General features: G+C 48.6%; 1 protein-coding gene across 1 annotated transcript in view; it reads left to right on the forward strand.

Annotated features, from left to right (window-relative positions):
• Nucleotides 1–22,332, forward strand: part of LOC143942184 (Fc receptor-like protein 3) — a 48,880-nt gene that overhangs the window by 24,418 nt on the left and 2,130 nt on the right. The window contains exons 5-10 of the mRNA XM_077463440.1: nucleotides 1,065–1,325; nucleotides 1,401–1,670; nucleotides 8,438–8,719; nucleotides 11,579–11,836; nucleotides 11,925–12,191; nucleotides 20,945–21,226. Coding sequence (XP_077319566.1) covers nucleotides 1,065–1,325; nucleotides 1,401–1,670; nucleotides 8,438–8,719; nucleotides 11,579–11,836; nucleotides 11,925–12,191; nucleotides 20,945–21,226 — 1,620 coding nt within the window. The remainder of the gene's footprint in view (nucleotides 1–1,064; nucleotides 1,326–1,400; nucleotides 1,671–8,437; nucleotides 8,720–11,578; nucleotides 11,837–11,924; nucleotides 12,192–20,944; nucleotides 21,227–22,332) is intronic.

A 22,332-nucleotide genomic window follows, 5' to 3' on the forward strand; every position in this document is an offset into this window, starting at 1 on the left:
TAGAGAATCTACAAGAAGTGATTGTAGAGGAAGTAAAGGAGTTTGTTACAGGCTTGTTTTAGAAATTGTTCCTAAAGCCCCATACACACTATCAGATTTTCTGCTGATTTTTTCCTTCAGATTTACCAAAACCATGTAGTAGAAGGGCCTGCCTGATTGCATACAAATTGACACTCCTAAGGTTTGACCTCATATTATATGGTTTTGGTAAATTTGAAGGAAAAAATCAGCAGGAAATCTGATGGTGTGTATGGGGCTTAAGACTGTTACCATAGGAGACGGCGCTCCTACAAATGCAGATGTGGCATCTTGCTGAATGCCTTTCCCTTCATGGCTGTCTACCTGTAGAAGTCTCGGAGTCTGGCAATTAACATTGCAACTACCTAAGGGTGTCCTGGCCCCAACCTTCTCTCCCACAGTTCTGTTCAAGAGAAAATAAATCTCTTTGCACTCAAGAAGTGTCTGGCACCCATGAATCTACCTTGCACTACACCCACTATGCCTTACACATAAGGATGTCAGCTGTCCCTAACTCTGGAGGTTCTCATTAGACTAAAGGAGACCCGGGACCTTGCTACAACAATATGACTTGTGTAGCAATTGTATATGCTATATTATTATTATTTTTTTATTTGCTAACTTTTTTCCCCATGATAGTGGAGTTACTTTTTAAAGCAAAAACAACTTTCTCCGTGCCATTCTACAATCTACAGATGTCCTGTAAAACAGACCAGGGAGATCAGATTGCACACACTGCTAGTGTCACCCAGGAGGGACCCACCCTCCCAGCATAGATAGAGCTGTCTAGCTTAAACTAACCATACATGGCTCAGTTCGTTATGTTCAGCCAGTGGGCTGAACAAAAAAACTGAACCAGTTCGCCCATCCACTCATTCGGATGCAGGAGTCCTCTATCTGTCTATTATAATCCAGTCTATCTGGATTCTAAAATGAATGTCTGCTTTTCAAACAGATCTTCTCTCATCGACAAGATTTCATTGTTGAACATTGTTCTATGTATGTGTTTATGTGTGATCTCCTCTCTCTTCTCTCTTCTATATTAGCTGCCATCAAACCGGTGGTGACCTTCACACCCAAATGGTGGGATGTACTAGAAGGGGATGAAGTGACTCTAACATGTGATGTGCCGTCTACTGTACCAGAGGAGCCCCGGACCTATCAGTGGTACAAAGATAACCAACCAATACCTGGAGATCAACAGAGCCTTCACACAATATCTGCAAGAATCAATGACAGTGGAAAATACCAGTGCCAGACCATCGGTGGGCATAACAGTGATGCGGTCACTCTAAATGTTACAAACAGTGAGTTATCTCCTCATCTCCATAATTCCATTATATGATGCCTGTAAATATACATACATCGTTTTTTTTCTCTAGGTTCCCTCATCCTGCAGAAACCACCATCTGCCATTTATGAAGGAGACCCTCTGACTCTGAGATGTCATCATATAAAAGAGTATTCTAGCTTTCAAACAAGATTTTACAAGAATAATGAAGAGATAAAATCACAATTCCCGGACTCTGAGCTCCGAATTCATAAAGTGGATCTAAACACAACCGGACATTATAAATGTACTAAACAAATAGAATTTCCTGGTAGTTCTGATTACCATGAGACATCAGATGAATTCTCAGTCTCTGTGAAAGGTGAGTCCCTATAACATGGCGCATCCTGGAGATGGATGGATGTAGAGGGAAGAGATCAGTACGGGGATCTGGGGATGGATAGATGTAGAGGGAAGAGATCAGTAGAGGGATCTGGAGATGGATGAATGTAGAGGGAAGAGATCAGTAGAGGGATCTGGAGATGGATGGATGTAGAGGGAAGAGATCAGTACAGGGATCTGGAGATGGATGGATGTAGAGGGTAGAGATCAGTACAGGGATCTGGGGATGGATGGATGTAGAGGGAAGAGATCAGTACGGGGATCTGGAGATGGATGGATGTAGAGGGAAGCGATCAGTACAGGGATCTGGAGATGGATGGATGTAGAGGGAAGAGATCAGTACGGGGATCGGGGGATGGATGGATGTAGAGGGAAGAGATCAGTACGGGAATTTGGAGATGGATGGATGTAGAGGGAAGAGATCAGTACGGGGATCTGGGGATGGATGGATGTAGAGGGAAGAGATCAGTAGAGGGATCTGGAGATGGATGGATGTAGAGGGAAGAGATCAGTAGAGGGATCTGGAGATGGATGGGTGTAGAGGGAAGAGATCAGAACGGGGATCTGGGGATGGATGGATGTAGAGGGAAGAGATCAGTAGAGGGATCTGGAGATGGATGGATGTAGAGGGAAGAGATCAGTAGAGGGATCTGGAGATGGATGGGTGTAGAGGGTAGAGATCAGTACAGGGATCTGGGGATGGATGGATGTAGAGGAAAGAGATCAGTACGGGGATCTGGAGATGGATGGATGTAGAGGGAAGAGATCAGTACGGGGATCTGGAGATGGATGGATGTAGAGGCAAGAGATCAGTACGGGGATCTGGAGATGGATGGATGTAGAGGCAAGAGATCAGTACGGGGATCTGGAGATGGATGGATGTAGAGGGAAGAGATCAGTACGGGGATATGGAGATGGATGGATGTAGAGGGAAGAGATCAGTACGGGGATATGGAGATGGATGGATGTAGAGGGAAGAGATCAGTACGGGGATCTGGAGATGGATGGGTGTAGAGGGAAGAGATCAGTACGGGGATCTGGAGATGGATGGATGTAGAGGGAAGAGATCAGTAGAGGGATCTGGAGATGGATGGGTGTAGAGGGAAGAGATCAGTACGGGGATCTGGAGATGGATGGATGTAGAGGGAAGAGATCAGTATGGGGATCTGAGGATGGATGGATGTAGAGGGAAGAGATCAGTACGGGGATCTGGGGATGGATGGATGTAGAGGGAAGAGATCAGTACGGGGATCTGGGGATGGATGGATGTAGAGGGAAGAGATCAGTAGAGGGATCTGGAGATGGATGGGTGTAGAGGGACGAGATCAGTACGGGGATCTGGGAAAGATGGATGTAGAGGGAAGAGATCAGTACGGGGATCTGAGGATGGATGGATGTAGAGGGAAGAGATCAGTACGGGGATCTGGAGATGGATGGATGTAGAGGGAAGAGATCAGTACAGGGATCTGGAGATGGATGGATGTAGAGGGAAGAGATCAGTACAGGGATCTGGAGATGGATGTATGTAGAGGGAAGAGATCAGTACGGGGATCTGAGGATGGATGGATGTAAAGGGAAGAGATCAGTACGGGGATCTGGGGATGGATGGATGTAGAGGGAAGAGATCAGTACGGGGATCTGGGGATGGATGGATGTAGAGGGAAGAGATCAGTAGAGGGATCTGGAGATGGATGGGTGTAGAGGGAAGAGATCAGTACGGGGATCTGGGAAAGATGGATGTAGAGGGAAGAGATCAGTACGGGGATCTGAGGATGGATGGATGTAGAGGGAAGAGATCAGTACGGGGATCTGGAGATGGATGGATGTAGAGGGAAGAGATCAGTACAGGGATCTGGAGTTGGATGGATGTAGAGGGAAGAGATCAGTACAGGGATCTGGAGATGGATGTATGTAGAGGGAAGAGATCAGTACAGGGATCTGGAGATGGATGGATGTAGAGGGAAGAGATCAGTACGGGGATCTGGAGATGGATGGATGTAGAGGGAAGAGATCAGTACGGGGATCTGGAGATGGATGGATGTAGAGGCAAGAGATCAGTACGGGGATCTGGAGATGGATGGATGTAGAGGGAAGAGATCAGTACGGGGATATGGAGATGGATGGATGTAGAGGGAAGAGATCAGTACGGGGATATGGAGATGGATGGATGTAGAGGGAAGAGATCAGTACGGTGATCTGGAGATGGATGGGTGTAGAGGGAAGAGATCAGTACGGGGATCTGGAGATGGATGGATGTAGAGGGAAGAGATCAGTAGAGGGATCTGGAGATGGATGGGTGTAGAGGGAAGAGATCAGTACGGGGATCTGGAGATGGATGGATGTAGAGGGAAGAGATCAGTACGGGGATCTGAGGATGGATGGATGTAGAGGGAAGAGATCAGTATGGGGATCTGGGGATGGATGGATGTAGAGGGAAGAGATCAGTACGGGGATCTGGGGATGGATGGATGTAGAGGGAAGAGATCAGTAGAGGGATCTGGAGATGGATGGGTGTAGAGGGAAGAGATCAGTACGGGGATCTGGGAAAGATGGATGTAGAGGGAAGAGATCAGTACGGGGATCTGAGGATGGATGGATGTAGAGGGAAGAGATCAGTACAGGGATCTGGAGATGGATGGATGTAGAGGGAAGAGGTCAGTACAGGGATCTGGAGATGGATGGATGTAGAGGGAAGAGATCAGTACAGGGATCTGGAGATGGATGGATGTAGAGGGAAGAGGTCAGTACAGGGATCTGGAGATGGATGTATGTAGAGGGAAGAGATCAGTACGGGGATCTGAGGATGGATGGATGTAGAGGGAAGAGATCAGTACGGGGATCTGGGGATGGATGGATGTAGAGGGAAGAGATCAGTACGGGGATCTGGGGATGGATGGATGTAGAGGGAAGAGATCAGTAGAGGGATCTGGAGATGGATGGGTGTAGAGGGAAGAGATCAGTACGGGGATCTGGGAAAGATGGATGTAGAGGGAAGAGATCAGTACGGGGATCTGAGGATGGATGGATGTAGAGGGAAGAGATCAGTACGGGGATCTGGAGATGGATGGATGTAGAGGGAAGAGATCAGTACAGGGATCTGGAGTTGGATGGATGTAGAGGGAAGAGATCAGTACAGGGATCTGGAGATGGATGTATGTAGAGGGAAGAGATCAGTACAGGGATCTGGAGATGGATGGATGTAGAGGGAAGAGATCAGTACGGGGATCTGGAGATGGATGGATGTAGAGGGAAGAGATCAATACGGGGATCTGGAGATGGATGGATGTAGAGGCAAGAGATCAGTACGGGGATCTGGAGATGGATGGATGTAGAGGGAAGAGATCAGTACGGGGATCTGGAGATGGATGGATTTAGAGGGAAGAGATCAGTACGGGGATCTGGGGATGGATGGATGTAGAGGGAAGAGATCAGTACGGGGATCTGGGGATGGATGGATGTAGAGGAAAGAGATCAGTACGGGGATATGGAGATGGATGGCTGTAGAGGGAAGAGATCAGTACAGGGATCTGGAGATGGATGGATGTAGAGGGAAGAGATCAGTACGGGGATCTGGAGATGGATGGATGTAGAGGGAAGAGATCAGTACGGGGATATGGAGATGGATGGATGTAGAGGGAAGAGATCAGTACGGGGATCTGGAGATGGATGGATGTAGAGGGAAGAGATCAGTACGGGGATATGGAGATGGATGGATGTAGAGGGAAGAGATCAGTACGGGGATCTGGAGATGGATGGATGTAGAGGGAAGAGATCAGTACGGGGATCTGGAGATGGATGGATGTAGAGGGAAAAGATCAGTACCGGGATCTGGGGATGGATGGATGTAGAGGAAAGAGATCAGTACGGGGATATGGAGATGGATGGATGTAGAGGGAAGAGATCAGTACGGGGATATGGAGATGGATGGATGTAGAGGGAAGAGATCAGTACGGGGATATGGAGATGGATGGATGTAGAGGGAAGAGATCAGTACGGGGATCTGGAGATGGATGGATGTAGAGGGAAGAGATCAGTACGGGGATCTGGAGATGGATGGATGTAGAGGGAAGAGATCAGTACGGGGATCTGGAGATGGATGGATGTAGAGGGAAAAGATCAGTACTGGGATCTGGGGGTGGATGGATGTAGAGGGAAGAGATCAGTACGGGGATCTGGAGATGGATGGGTGTAGAGGGAAGAGATCAGTACGGGGATCTGGAGATGGATGGATGTAGAGGGAAGAAATCAGTACGGGGATCTGGAGATGGATGGATGTAGAGGGAAGAGATCAGTACGGGGATCTGGAGATGGATGTAGAGGCAAGAGATCAGTACGGGGATCTGAGGATGGATGGATGTAGATGGAAGAGAACAGTACGGGGATCTGGGGATGGATGGATGTTTGTAGAGGGAAGAGATCAGTACTGGGATCTGGGGAAGGATGGATGTAGAGGGAAAAGATCAGTATGGGGATCTGGAGATGGATGTAGAGGCAAGAGATCAGTACGGGGATCTGGAGATGGATGTATGTAGAAGGAAGAGATCAGTACAGGGATCTGGGAATGGATGGATGTAGAGGGAAGAGATCAGTACGAGGATCTTGGGATGGATGAATTGGGCCCAAAGTGTCAATATTTTGTGTGGCCTCCATTATTTTCCAGCACTGCCTTAACCCTCTTGGGCATGGAGTTCACCAGAGCTTCACAGGTCACCACTGGAGTCCTCTTCCCCTCCTCCATGAAGACATCACGGAGCTGGTGGATGTTGAAGACCTTGCACTCCTCCACCTTTTGTTTGAGGATGCCCCACAGATGATCAATAGGGTTTAGGTCTGGAGACATGCTTGGCCAGTCCATCACCTTTACCCTCAGCTTCTTTAGCAAGGCAGTGGTCGTCTTGGAGGTGTGTTTGGGGTCATTATCATTTGGAATAAGGCCCTGCGGCCCAGTCTCTGAAGGGAGGGGGTCATGCTCTGCTTCAGTATGTCACAGTACATTTTGGCATTCATGGTTCCCTCAATGATCTGTAACTCCCCAGTGCCGGTGTTCTGCCTAATAGAGTCCGGCCATCACATAGTGTCCGCTCCGTACTGCGCATGCGCAGTACGGAGCAGACGAAGCTTCGGAAAATCTCCGAAGCTGAACGGCGCCTGCGTCGTGAGTGGAGGTGGTAGCCCCACCATCCAAGCGGACATAGGGTTGTGAATTTTAGAGGGCCCCTTGGATAGTGGGGATAGAACCTGTCCACTTGGATAGTGAGGATAGAACCTGGACTCACGGCGCAGGCGCCGTTCATCCTCGGCAATTTTCGGAATCTGTGTTCCTGTGTACTGCGCATGCGCAGTACGCAGGGGACACTATCCGATGGAGGACGCTATTAGACAAGACACCGGCAGCACTCATGCAGCCCCAGACCATGACACTCCCATCACCAAGACACACTTGTCTTTGTCCTCCTCACCTTGTTGCCCCCACACACGCTTGACACCATCTGAGCCAAATACGTTTATCTTGGTCTCATCAAACCACAGGACATGGTTCCAGTAATCCATGTCCTTAGTCTGCTTGTCTTCAGCAAACTGTTTGTGGTCTTTCTTATTATTATGCATTATCTTTAGAAAAGGCTTCTGTCATGGTCGGTTCCGAGTTCCAGCGGCCTGTGGAAGACTTACCCACAGAATTGGTTCGTTGAGCGCTAATAGGTCTTCCCGGGCGCGCGTTAGCGCGAACGGACGCACGCGGGTGCGAGCAGGTACGATCGGGCGCACGCGGGTGCGAGCAGGTACGATCGGGCGCGCGCGGGTGCGCGAGATTGCGAACGTGCGCACGCGGGTGCGCGGGGTCACGGTCGGTTGCACGGTTTCACGTGGGCGCGAACGGGCACGCCGTGCGACCGTTCTTGGCGCCCAGAGGGCTTCTTAAGAGATCCGTTCTAGTGGCCCGGTGCTGTCCTGTCTACAGCGTTCCTGTGAGTTACCTCTGCTAAACCTGATTGTTCCTGCCTCTGATCTACCCGGCTTGTTCCTGTTTACCCCTGCTTGCTGCCAGCCTTGACCTCGGACTTCCTGACTACGCTTCTGCCTTCTCCTCCGGTACCTCTACTGCCTGCCCGTTGACGACCCGGCCTGTGTTTGACCCTGCTGTTGCCTGCTTATCCAGTTTGTCTCCGTGACCGCTGTTGCCAGTTGCCCGCCTGCCAGCCGTTCCTGTGTGACTTCCTGCACCTGCTGCCAGCCGCTGACCGCTCTCCAGCTGTTCCAGAATCATCTGCCTGCACCCGCTGCTGCCTGACTCCAGCTCCAGGACCAAGCCTACCTACACGGACTTGGCACTTGTGCCCTCTGACCTCTAGAGTCCCTGTTCCCACTTTCAGGGGATCTCGAGTCAGAGGCTTACGAGAGGCCGCTCCTTGCACTCCGGGCTCCTTCCACCAGGTACGTGACAGCTTCATTCCGGGATAACAGCCATGAAGACCAATTTGATGCAGCGTGTGGCTAATGGTCTGAGCACTGACAGGCTGACCCCCCCCCCCACCCCTACAACCTCTGCCGCAATGCTGGCAGCACTCATAAAACTATTTCTCAAAGACATCCTCTGGATATGACGCTGGGCACGTGCACTCAACTTCTTTGGTCAACCATGGCGAGGCCTGTTCTGAGTGGAACCTGTCCTGTTAAACCACTGTATGGTCTTGGCCACCATGTAATCTAAATCCATCAATTTATCATTGTCATCCTTTCCTCTTCCAGAGCTCTTCTCTCCTCCAAAAATAACAGTGACCCCGTCCAGGTTAATGGAAGGAAATTACATGATGGTGATATGTGACACCAGACCGGATCTGCTCAGAGGCGGCACAGAGCTGCACTTTGCCTTCTACAGAGATGGACGGACTGTGCAGGGATACGGTGTATCTGATACATACAGAGTGCCGTCATCTCAGCTGAAGGATTCTGGGAAATATACCTGTGAAGTGAGGACAAGGTCTGACACTGTGAGGAAGATGAGTGATGGGATCTATATACAGATATATGGTGAGCATATAATATTACACATTAGCCCATACAGCCATATATACATATATCATTCACTTCCCCTTCTTCTTATTATTATTATATAGGTCTTATATAGTGCCAACAGTTTGCACAGCACTTTACAACATGAGGGCAGACAGTACAAATACAATACACTTTAATACAGTAGAAATTAGAGAGCTACACTCATTAAAGCTTAGAATCAAATGCCGCGTACACATGATCGAATTGTCCGGCGTACTTAGTACGGCAAACAATCCGGCGGACTATCTACCGAACGGACTTGGCCACACACGGACACACGGAAAGTCCGGCGATTGCTAGCGTGATGACGTACAGCACGTACGACGGGACTAGAAAAAGGAAGTTCAATAGCCAGTAGCCAATAGCTTCCTTCTCGTACTTGCTTCTGAGCATGCGTCATTCTTAGTCCGCCGGACTAGCATACTCACGAACGTATTGCGTATTGTCCGCTGAAACCCAAGTCCGGCGGAAAGATTGGGCTGCAAAACTACTTTCTAAGTCCGCTGGACTTTACATTGAAAAAGTCAGCTGAAGCCTACACATGATCGGGTTGTCTGGTGAAATGCGGTCCTGCGGACTAAGTACGCCGGACAATTTGATCGTATGTACGTGGCATATGAGGGAAGGTCAAGAGATACAAGAGATAATAACTGTGGTGGATGAGCTGATGGAGAAAATAAATTTAGAGTTGTTAGGTGGGGGCCAGATAGGCTTCAACGAAGAGATGAATTTTCCAGGATCATCTGAAAGTGGATAAAGTAGGAGATAGTGAGACAGATTGAGGTGCAGCATTCCAGAGGATGGTAGAAGCTTGGGTAAAGTCTTGGAGGAGGGCATGGTATGAGGTAACAAGGGAGCTAAAGAGCAGGAGATCTTGGGAGGAGCAATAGAATGATTAGGATGTTATTTTGAGACCAGATTAGTGATGTAGCTGGGGACCAGGTTGTGGTGGCTTTGTAAGTTATTGTTAGTATCGTGAAATCAATTTGGTAATTGAGGGGCAGCCAATGGAGGGATTGGCAGAGAGGGGTAGCGGACGCCAAGCAGTTTGTGAGGAGGATGAGTCTGGCAGCAGCATTCATGATGGACTGAAGTGGGAATAACCTATTTAGAGGTAAGCCTATGAGGAGGGAGTTGCAGTAGCCAAGGCGAGAGATGACCATGGAGTGGATTAGAAGCTTTGTTGTGACATTGGTTAAGATGGGGCGTATCTTCGAGATGTTTCGGAGGTTGAGGTGGCAAGCTTTGGACAACGATTGGATGTGGGGCCGAAAGGATAGTTCAGAGTGCAGGATTACACCTAGGACCTTGGGGGAATGATTTGATAGTTGAGCCCTTGGTTTTTGACAGAGAAATCAGGGGAAGTGGCACATGGGGGAGGAAATATCATGAGCTCAGTTTTGGATAGGTTGAGTTTGAGCAAGTGATGTGACATCCAGACTGATATGTCCGTTAGTAAGTTGGCAATGCGTGAGGAGCGTGATGGAGTTATCTGGGGGGGTGAAGAGATAGATTTGGGTGTCATCAGCGTAGAAATTATATTGGAAGCCATGGGAGGCAATTAACTGTCCCAGGGAGGTGGTATAGATTGAGAAAAGGAGAGGTCCATGAACAGAACTTCGGAGGACCCCAATGGAGAAAGGAAGAGGAGAGGAGGAAGTAGCATTGTCATTCACAGATTGAGATAATGGAATTCATGATGACTGATGACCTTCATCAGGACCATCTGGAATTTCAGTTGGATTTTATAGGTTTCCTTATATAAAATGGCAAATTAAGTTTTAAAAAAAAATTATGTATAAAATGTATATAATGCATTAAGCTGAAAAACCTTGATGAATTAAAACCACTTTAAGCTGGCCATACATGGCTCAGTTCTTTTCATTCAGCCAGCGAGCTGAGCAAAAAACTGAACCAATAATCCCATCCACACATTCGAGGTGGATGTGGGAATCCTCCCTGATTTGCTATTGTGTTTTGATAGCACAGGACTCCCCCATCGTCAGAATACCCTGAGCAGATCAAGATAGTGTGAATTATCGCCACTAGATGGCGTTTACTATCAGAGGAAATAAATATTCTCCTCATCTGCATCTAGTGGCCATGATACAGTATTTTTCACATTCACACATTCAATTTGCAGAGAACATAGCCTAAGAACATTTGATTTTGTCCCATTTGTACAGTACAAACTTACATGAAGTCTCAATGGATGAACAGCTATGCGTTTTTTGTTTTTTTTGTGTTTGGATTTTTATAAATACACCCCTTAGCCCCTGTACACACGGTCGGAGATTTCGGCAACCAAATCCGTCGGATTTTGTCCATCGGATTTTGTCCGTCGGATCTTGACCGAAACTGTTGCATACACAGGGTCGGACTAAGTTGTCGAAAAATCCGATCATTCAGAACGTGATGGCGTCATTTCGTTACGATGGGACTACGTTCAGGCTAGTAGCCAATAGCTTTGATGTAGGAATTTGATTTGAGCATGCGTGGCACTTGGTCCGATCAGAATTCTCTACACATGATCGGAGTATGTCGGATCGAACCAGTTGGTCGGAAAATATTTCCAACAAGTTGTAAAATTGGGTCCGGCGGATATTCCGACGGAATCAGTCCGATGCATACCACACACAGTCGGATTATCTGACAACGCGGTCCGATAGGACACATTCCAACGGATTCTCCGACCGTGTGTACAAGGGCTTAGACTATCTGGATTATAAGGTGAATGTCTTCGCTTTTAAAACAGGAATTCTCTCACCTGCAATATTTTATTGTTGAACTTTGTACTGTGTATGTGGTTATGTGTGAGCTCCTCTTATATATTAGGTGCCATCAAACCGGTGGTGATCTTCAACCCTATTTGGGGTAATGTGCTGGTCGGTGACTCTGTGACTGTAACATGTGATGTGCCTTCTACTGTACCAAAGGATCTCTGGACCTATCACTGGTACAAAGATAAGCATAAAATACCAGGAGATCAACAGACCCTTCAAATAACATCTGATTTGGTGGACAGTGGAGAATACCAGTGCCAGATCGGTAACAGTGATATCAGTGATAACGTCACTCTACTTGTTATGAACAGTGAGTGATCTCCTTATCTCCATAATTCCAATTCATTCATTTCAGTTCTTTGTAAAAATATATACACAGAATTATTTATTTTTTCCAGGTCATGTCATCCTGCAGAGCCCTCCATCTGCCATTTATGAAGGAGACAACTTGACTCTGAGGTGTCACCATATAAAAGAGTATCACAGCTCTTTACCAATATTTTTCAAGAATAATGAAGAAATAAAATCGCAAGTCCTGAACTTTGAGCTCCATATTCAGAAGGTAGATCTAAACACAACCGGGCAATATACATGTACTAAATGGATACAAAAAACAGGTTTATCTGCATCTGCCCACACAGGTGAATTCTTTGTCTCTGTGAAAGGTGAGTCCCTAAAGCATGGCATATCCTGGGGATGGTACGGGGATCTGGGGATGGAGCGCTGTAGTGGGATAAGATCAGTACGATGATCAAGGGATGGATGTAGAGGGAAGAGATCAAAACGGGGATCTGGGGATGGATGGAAGTAGAGGGAAGAGATCAGTACGGGGATCTGGGGATGGATGGATGAATTGGCTTGGGGGTATGTTTGGGGTCATTATCATGGTGGAGTACTGCCCTGCGGCCCAGTCTCTGAGGGGAGGGGATCATGCTGTGCTTCAGTATGTCACAGTTCATGTTGGCATTCATGGTTCCCTCAATGATCTGTAGCTCCTCAGTGCCGGCAGAACTCATGCAGCCCCAGACCATGACACTCCCACCACCATGCTTGACTGTATGCAAGACACACTTGTCTTTGTGCTCCTCACCTGGTTGCCACCACACACGCTTGACACCATCTGAGCTAAATAAGTTCATCTTGGTCTCATCAGACCACAGGACATGGTTCCAGTAATCCATGTCCTTTGTCCTTAGTCCTTGAATGGATGTAGAGGGAAGAGATCAGTACGGGGATCTGGGGATGGTTAGATGTAGAGGGAAGAGATCAGTACGGGGATCTGGAGATGGAGGGATGTAGATGGAAGAGATCAATACAGGGATCTGGAGATGGATGGATGTAGAGGGAAGAGATCAGCACGGGGATCTGGGGATGGTTAGATGTAGAGGGAAGAGATCAGTACGGGGATCTGGAGATGGATGGAAGTAGAGGGAAGAGATCAGTAGAGGGATCTGGAGGTGGATGGATGTAGATGGAAGAGATCAGTACGGGGATCTGGGGATGGATGGGTGTAGAGGGAAGAGATCAGTACGGGGATCTGGAGATGGATGGATGTAGAGGGAAGAGATCAGTACGGGGATCTGGAGATGGATGGATGTAGATGGAAGAGATCAGTACGGGGATCTGGAGATGGATGGATGTAGATGGAAGAGATCAGTACGGGGATCTGGAGATGGATGGATGTAGATGGAAGAGATCAGTACGGGGATCTGGGGATGGATGGGTGTAGAGGGAAGAGATCAGTACGGGGATATGGAGATGGATGGATGTAGATGGAAGAGATCAGTACGGGGATCTGGAGATGGATGGATGTAGATGGAAGAGATCAGTACGGGGATCTGGAGATGGATGGATGTAGAGGGAAGAGACCAGTACGGGGATCTGGAGATGGATGGATGTAGAGGGAAGAGATCAGTACGGGGATCTGGAGATGGATACATGTAGAGGGAAGAGATCAGTACGGGGATCTGGAGACGGATGGATGTAGATGGAAGAGATCAGTATGGGGATCTGGGGATGGATGGGTGTAGAGGGAAGAGATCAGTACGGGGATATGGGGATGGATGGGTGTAGAGGGAAGAGACCAGTACGGGGATCTGGAGATGGATGGATGTAGAGGGAAGAGATCAGTACGGGGATCTGGAGATGGATACATGTAGAGGGAAGAGATCAGTACGGGGATCTGGAGATGGATGGATGTAGAGGGAAGAGATCAGTACGGGGATCTGGAGATGGATGGATGTAGAGGGAAGAGATCAGTACGGGGATCTGGAGATGGATGGATGTAGAGGGAAGAGATCAGTACGGGGATCTGGAGATGGATGGATGTAGAGGGAAGAGATCAGTACGGGGATCTGGAGATGGATGGATGTAGAGGGAAGAGATCAGTACGGGGATCTGGAGATGGATGGATGTAGAGGGAAGAGATCAATACGGGGATCTGGAGATGGATGGATGTAGAGGGAAGAGATCAGTACGGGGATCTTATCCTTACCCCCTTCTCTCTCCCCCTATCACCTCATCTCTTTCTCATCCCCTCTCTCTCTTTCACCACCTCCCCCCCCCCCCCCCCCCACACACACACATTTTATATTATATATATATATAGTTGAATGTGTGTTTATTAAGAGTTCATTAATAAAGCATTGTTTTTTTTTCTTTAAAAATAACAAATATGTTATACCTACCTGCACTGTGCAGTGGTTTTGCACAGAGCAGCCCCGATCCTCCTCTGTTTGTGTCCCTTGCCGACACTCCTGTCCCCTTCCTCCTGCCAAGTGCCCCCCGCAGGAAGCAGCTTGCTATTGGGGAACCTAAAAGGAGCAGCTGCTCTGTGTGTCCTTTCAGTCATAGAGCTGGGATTTGGCCCCACCCCCTCTCGCTCCTCATTGGCTCACAGCAGAAGCCACTGGCGCCCGCTACTGTCTCAATGAGAATGGAGAGGAGAGTTTTCGACAGCTGTTACATTTATTTCCCAAAGACAACCTCTGGATATGACGCTGAGCACGGGACCTCAACTTCTTTGGTCAACCATGACGAGGCCTGTTCTGAGTGGAACCTGTCCTGTTAAACCGATGTATGGTCTTGCCCACCATGCTGCAGCTCAGTTTCAGCGTCTTGGCAATCTTCTTATAGCCTAGGCCATCTTTATGTAGAACAACAATTCTTTTTTTCAGGTGCTGAGAGAGTTCTTTGCCATAAGGTGCTGTGTTGAACTTCCAGTGACCAGTATGATAGACTGAGAGCGATAACACCAAATTTAACACACCTGCTCCCCATTCACACCTGAGACCTTGAGACGCTAACAAGTCACATGACACTGAGGAGGCAAAATGGCTAATTGGGCCCAATTTGTAAATTTTCACGTAGGGGTGTACTCAATTTTGTTGCCAGTGGTTTCGACATTAATGGCTGTGTGTTGAGTTATTTTGAGGGGACAGCAAATTTAAAAATGTGAGGGGTGTACTCACTTTTGTGAGATACTGTGTGTAGACCTTCGGTTTATACTCAAGTCACTCCGATTAGCCCTGTGTCATGCAGTCAGACAGCATCCAGTGTAACCCCACCCTGCCTCCTCCTCGTCCTCGTCCGTGATAGGCGGAACACTGAACACTGACTCACTGTTGGGAAACTGAGTCTATCACGGATGAAGATGAGGAGGAGGCAGGGTGGGGTTACACTGGATGGCTGCCAATTGACTGCATGACATGGAGAAGTATGCAGATCAGCACAGTGAGGCATGCAATAGGCACAGTGTGGCTTGCAATGGGCACAGTGAGGCATGCAATGGGCATAGTGAGGCTTGCAATGGGCACAGTGAGGCTTGTGATGGGCACAGTGAGGCTTCAAATGGGCACAATGAAGCAGAAAATGGGCACAGTGAAGCTGCAAATGGGCATTGTTGACCCTCTTTTCCACTTACAGTAGCTGCTGCATTTCCTACCCTAGGCTTATACTCGAGTTAATACGCTTTCCCTGTTTTTTGTGGTAAAATTAGGTGCCTCAGCTTATATTAGGGTCGGCTTATACTCGAGTATATACGGTATATATATATCACAGTCTGCTTAAACTAATAACACACAAAGAATTAAATGTTACCATGTTTTTATTGAACACACCATGCAAATATTCACAGTGCAGGTGTAAAAAGTATGCAAACCCCTAGACTAATGAGATCTCCAAGAGTTAATTGGAGTGAGGTGTCAGCCAACTGGAGTCCAATCAATGAGATGAGATTGGAGGTGTTGGTTACAGCTGTCCTGCCCTATAAAAAACACACACCAGTTCTGGGTTTGCTTTTCACAAGAAGCATTGCCTGATGCGAATGGTGCCTCACACAAAAGAGCTCTCCAGAGGACCTACGATTAAGAATTGTTGACTTGCATAAGGATGGAAAGGGTTATGAAAGTATCTTCAAAAGCCTTGCTGTTCATCAGTCCACGGTAAGACAAATTGTCTATGAATGGAGAAAGTTCAGCACTGCTGCTACTCTCCCTACGAGTGGGCGTCCTGTAAAGAAGACTGCAAGAGCACAGCGCAGACTGCACAATGAGGTGAAGAAGAATCCTAGAGTGTCAGCTAAAGACTTACAAAAGTCTCCGACATATGCTAACATCCCTGTTAGTGGATCTAATATACGTAAAACACTAAACAAGAATGGATTTCATGGGAGGATACCACAGAGGAAGCCACTGCTGTCCGAAAAAAAAACCATTGCTGCACGTTTACAGTTTGCACAAGAGCAACTGGATGGTCCACAGCAGTACTGGCAAAATATTCTGTGGACAGATGAATCCAAAGTTGAGTTGTTTGAAAGAAACACACAACACTATGTGTGGAGAAAAAGAGGCACAGCACACCAACATCAAAACCTCATCCCAACTGTGAAATATGGTGGTGGGGGCATCATGGTTTGGGGCTGCTTTGCTGCGTCAGGGCCTGGATGGATTGCTATCATCGAAGGAAAAATGAATTCCCAAGTTTATCAAGACATTTTTCAGGAGAACTTAAGGCCATCTGTCCACCAGCTGAAGCTCAACAGAAGATGGGTGTTGCAACAGAACACCGACCCAAGGCATAGAAGTAAATCAACAACAGAATGGCTTAAACAGAAGAAAATACGCCTTCTGGAGTGGCCCAGTCAGAGTCCTGACCTCAACCCGATTGAGATGCTGTGGCATGACTTCAAGAAAGCGATTCACACCAGACATCCCAAGAATATTGCTGAACTGAAACAGTTCTGTAAAGAGGAACGGTCAAGAATTACTCCTGACTGTTGTGCACGTCTGATCTGCAACTACAGGAAATGTTTGGTTGAAGTTATTTCTGCCAAAGGAGGTTCAACCAGTTATTAAATCCAAGGGTTCACATACTTTTCCCACCTGCACTGTGAATGTTTACATGGTGTGTTCAATAAAAACATGGTAACATTTAATTCTTTGTGTGTTATTAGTTTAAGCAGACTGTGATTGTCTATTGTTGTGACTTAGATGAAGATCAGATCACATTTTATGAGCAATTTGTGCAGACATCCATATTATTCCAAAAGGGTTCACATACTTTTTTTTGCAACTGTATATATATATATATATATATATATATATATATATATATATATATATATATTGAAATTTCTCTTAAAAATCTATCTTCTGCACAGCCAATAGCAACTTAGTAAGGACAGGGGTGTCTGTAGTATGATTCATGAACTCCCTAGAGCAGTGATTCTCAACCAGGGTTCCTTCAGAGGTTGCTAGGGGTTCCTTCAGCATTGGGCAATTTCTGCCTCTCAGATAAGTTCCCACTGACCCCTTTGATCTTTTAAACTATCTGTAAGGAGGTAATTCTTCCCAATGACCACAAGTGTGAGGACCATTCTTCCCACCGACCATCACACTAATGTATCATGAGTTGTAGATTTCAAATTTTTAGAAGGGGTTCCCCGATACTGGAGAACTATTTCAAGTGTTCCTCGGTGTTGAAAAGGTTGAGAAAGGCTGCCCTAGAGTGTGTTTGTGAAGATGCTCATGTATCCAGGTCATCTTCGTATATCTAGTAGTAGTTGGCCACATTCAACTGGACTTGTGCCGCGTACACACGACCGGACTTTTTGACAGCAAAGGTCAGACTGAACAGGTCCATCGGACAATTTGATTGTGTGTGGGCTCCGTCGGACCTTTGCTTGCCAAACATCTGGTGGACTTTAGAAATTAAACATGTTTTACATTTTTCCACCGGAACTCCGCCGGACCGAGAAATCCGTTCGTCTGTATGCTAGTCCGATGGACGAAAACCGACGCTAGGGCAGCTATTGGCTACTGGCTATGAACTTCCTTATTCTAGTTCGGTCGTACGTCATCACGTTCGAATCCGTCGGACTTTGGTGTGATTGTGTGTGGCCTAGTCCGTTCATTCGGAAAGTCCGTCGAAATTCCGGTGGAAAGACCTAGTCCGTCGAAAAGACTTGTCGTGTATACGCGACATTGGTCTGTAATCCTGAAGGCATTTCATAGTTTCTCCAAGCTACTTCTTAAGTTCTCTTTAGAAGTGAAGAAGTCCTTTGGATAAGCTAAGAAACATCTTCAGCATTACAGAAGAAGTCCAATCAAATTTGACCAACTACTCCTACACAGAGCAAAGTAGTTGAATAATTTAGAGTAAAAGTGATATTTGAGTCAGAGGCGTAACTAGAAACCTCAGGGCCCCGATGCAAGAAATCAGGAAGGGCCCCCCCCCCCCCGAAAAGCATGATACTATATTTTTTTCCACTGTAGAACAAAGTAAAACATTTCTGTGCAGCCTGTGTCCCGAGTGAAACCTGTGTCACCAGTGCAGTGGTGGTACTGGAGGGGGGTGGCAGTGGTACTGGAGGGGGGTGGTGGTCCTGGAGAGGGGTGGCAGTGGTACTGGAGGTGGTGGCGGTGGTACTGGAGGTAGGTGGTGGTGGTGGTACTGGAGGGGGGCTGGTGGTGCCACTGGAGGTGGGTGGCGGTGGTGGTACTGGAGGGGGGTAGTGGTCCTGGAGAGGGGTGGCGGTGGTACTGGAGGGGGATGGTGGTCCTGGAGAGGGGTGGCGGTGGTACTGGAGGTGGGTGGCGGTGGTGGTACTGAAGGTGGGTGGCGGTCCTGGAGAGGGGTGGCGGTGGTACCGGAGGTGGGTGGCGGTGGTACTGGAGGGTGGGTGGTGGTACTGGAGGAGGGTGGCGATGGTACTGGAGAGGCATGGTGGTGCTGGAGAGGGGTGGCGGTGGTACTGGAGGTGGGTGGCATGGTGGTGGTACTGGAGAGGGGGTGGCGGTGGTACTGGAGGTGGGTGGTGGTGGTACTGGAGGTGGGTGGCAGTGGTGGTACTGAAGGGGGGTGGCGGTCCTGGAAAGGGGTGGCGGTGGTAACGGAGGTGGGTGGCGGTGGTACTGGAGGAGGGTGGCGATGGTACTGGAGAGGCATGGTGGTCCTGGAGAGGGGTGGCGGTGGTACTGGAGGTGGGTGGCATGGTGGTGGTACTGGAGAGGGGGTGGCGGTGGTACTGGAGGGGGGGTGGCAGTGGTCCTGGAGGTGGGTGGTGGTGGTACTGAAGGTGGGGGGCATGGTGGTGGTACTGGAGAGGGGTGGTGGTGGTCCTGGAGGTGGGTGGTGGTGGTACTGAAGGTGGGTGGCACGGTGGTGGTGGTGGTACTGGAGGAGGGGTGGCGGTGGTACTGGACATCAGGGTTCACAGAGGGCCCCCTTGCTTCAGGATCCCCAGAAACCCCCCCCTTACATCAGGGTCCCCAGAGAGCCCCCCTTACTTTAGGGTCCCTAGACAGTCACCCCCCCTTAAAGAGGTTTCTCTGTACCTTGCTGGACTCCGATGTGCACCTTGGCCCCCAGCAGATCTCTTTAACCCCCCCCCCCCCCCCCGCACCTGGGGGGAGGCAACGATCAGCAGCTCTATGGATGTTGATGGGCGGCGGGATCTTCCTGAGTCTCTACACACACTGGAGAGGGGTCAGCATGGCTGTGAGTGGAGAGCGTGTCTGTCATTTAAATGCAGCGCAGAGCCAGAGACACCGGGACTGACGTTTAATTTTCCCTCGTTCTCTCTCCCAGGGAACACTGGCACAGCTGATCTGCTCCCCCTTCGGCCCCCCCTCCCCTCCTCTCCTCTCTCCTGTGTTCTCCGCGGGAAATGTGAGCTTGTTAGCTTCGCACCTGAATGCCCGCGGAGAACACAGGAGAGGAGGGGAGGGGAGGGGGGGCCGAAGGGGGAGCAGATCAGCTGTGCCGGTGTTCCCTGGGAGAGAGAGCGAGGGAAAATTAAACGTCAGTCCCGGTGTCTCTGGCTCTGCGCTGCATTTAAATGACAGACACGCTCTCCACTCACAGCCCCGTGGATAGCAACCACGCCGGGCCCCCCCCCACAGTGATGGAATTCCAGGGCCCAGTTGCAACTGCGACTGTTGCGACCCTGATAATTCCGCCACTGATTTGAGTCATAGATGGAACATGGTGGGATGAATCAACTCCTGGCTGAATATGCAGTTAGTTTCCTTCCAAACTGAAATTCGGAAGAAATTTTCCTTACAACAGTAACGAATATCAACAAATCCGAATTAAACATGAATGAATTAAGCAAAATTTGTTTGTTTCTTTCGGGCGTTTAAAGCATCTGAATCAAACAAATGATTCAAACGAATTTTATATAATGGCTGGTTTTTAAGGTCCTCATCTGCTGTCAGCAGGATTCCCGTGGACAGCAGAATATAAACAAACAATGCTGACATTAATTATATTTATAAAATATGGCGTTTGGTTCCCCCAAAATTCATGCCACGCTTTTATCTGATTATGCAATTCGGCAGGTCAGAAAAGGGGGGGGGGGGATATTCAACGTTACATGAACTAAATCAAACAATTGAATTGACCAAAACTTGAGGCCTCAGTAAGCCCTTGTACACACGGTCGGAGATTCCGACAACCAAATCCGTCGGATTTTGTCCGTTGGATTTTGTCCGACGGATCTTGTCCGAAACTGTTGCATACACACGGTCGGACAAAGTTGTCGGAAAATCCGATCTTTCAGAATGTGATGACGTAATTTCGTTACGATGGGACTATGTTCAGGCTAGTAGCCAATAGCTTTGATGTAGGAATTTGATCTGAGCATGCGTGGCACTTTGTCCGATCTGAATTCTCTACACATGATCAGAGTATGTCCGATCGGAGCATTTTGTCAGAAAATATTTCCGGCAAGTTGGAAAATTTGGTCCGACGGATATTCTGACGGAAACAGTCCGATACAGACCACACACAGTCGGAATATCCGACAAAACGCTCCGATCAGAAACATTCCGTCGGAATCTCCGATCGTGTGTACAAGGGCTAAGAGAGATGCAATCTAAATCCATCAATTCATCATTGTCATCCTTTCCTCTTCCAGAGCTCTTCTCCCCTCCGAAAATAAAAGTGACCCCGTCCAGGGTAATAGAAGGACGTGAGATGACGGTGAGATGTGACACCAGACTGGATCCGCACAGAGACGGCACAGAGCTGCACTTTGCCTTCTACAGAGATGGACGGACTGTTCAGGAATTTAATGTATCTGATACATACAGAGTGTGGTCACCTCAGCTGGAGGATTCTGGGAATTATACCTGTGAAGTGAAGACGGTGTCCGGCACTGTGAGGAAGATGAGTGATGTGTTCCATATTGAGATGTTTGGTGAGCACATAACATTGTCCAATCACACATACCTCTATATAGTTATATATGTAGCGCACCCCCAAGGACCTGCAGATGAGCTGGATCCCCCACTCCTGCATAGCCAGGCACACCACATTTTCATTGGCACTCCAGAGTCAGAGAACAGTCCATGACTTTTTTACATTTTTTGTTATTTATTGAGGGTTAATAACTTGAATAGGGATAGGAGGTTATGGGATGACCACTCGACTTCAGAAAAACTTTGGCAACAACTTCAGGGACATCTTCCGATATACAGTCTCCTTGACACTCCTACACACACTTGCTTGCTGGCTCCAGCTGGATCACTATTAGTAGGTTCTGAGTCAGATTTGAGCAATGGCCCTTTACAGGCAGAGACTTGCAGCCCCTTGTTGTGTACCAGCGCCACCTCTTCAGGCACTGCCAACCCACCTGGCTGCAGCTGCCCCTTTCACTAGCCCTCCAGGCAAGCTCTTCACCAGCCCACCTGGGTGACTCTCTCACCAGTCCATCTGACTGATTCTCCTGTATCTCCTGGAGAAGGATGAAGGCTTAAGCACATGGCTCTCTTCAGGGAGAACTGGCTACATGTGGCAGCCTCCAGTGGCGTCGCTAGGGGGGGGGCTTTTGGGGCTACAGCCCCGAATCTGGGGCCCATAGCCTTAAGTCTCTGCAGGGGTCCCCAAGGGGAGGGGAGGCACTCTGGGGACCCTGATTTTAAGGCAGAGGCTCTCTGGGGACCCTGATTTAAAGGGGGGCTCTCCGAGAACCCTGATGTAAGTGGGGGGGACTCTGATGTAAGGAGGAGGCTCTCTGGGGACCCTGATGTAAGGGGGGCTCTCTGGGGACCCTGATGTAAGGGGGGGCTCTCTGGGGACCCTGATGTAGGGGGGGATCTCTGGGGATCCTGATGTACGGGGTGATCTCTGGGGACCCTGATGTAAGGGGGGCTCTCTGGGGACCCTGATGTAAGGGGGGGGCTCTCTGGGGACCCTGATGTAGGGGGGATCTCTGGGGACCCTGATGTAAGGGGGGGCTCTCTGGGGACCCTGATGTAAGAGGGGCTCTCTGGGGACCCTGATGTAAGGGGGGCTCTCTGGGGA

This window comes from Lithobates pipiens, unplaced genomic scaffold (genome assembly GCF_037356315.1).
Source record: "Lithobates pipiens isolate NorthernLeopardFrog02 unplaced genomic scaffold, aLitPip1_a1.2 Scaffold_30, whole genome shotgun sequence".
NCBI classification, from domain to species: domain Eukaryota; kingdom Metazoa; phylum Chordata; class Amphibia; order Anura; family Ranidae; genus Lithobates; species Lithobates pipiens.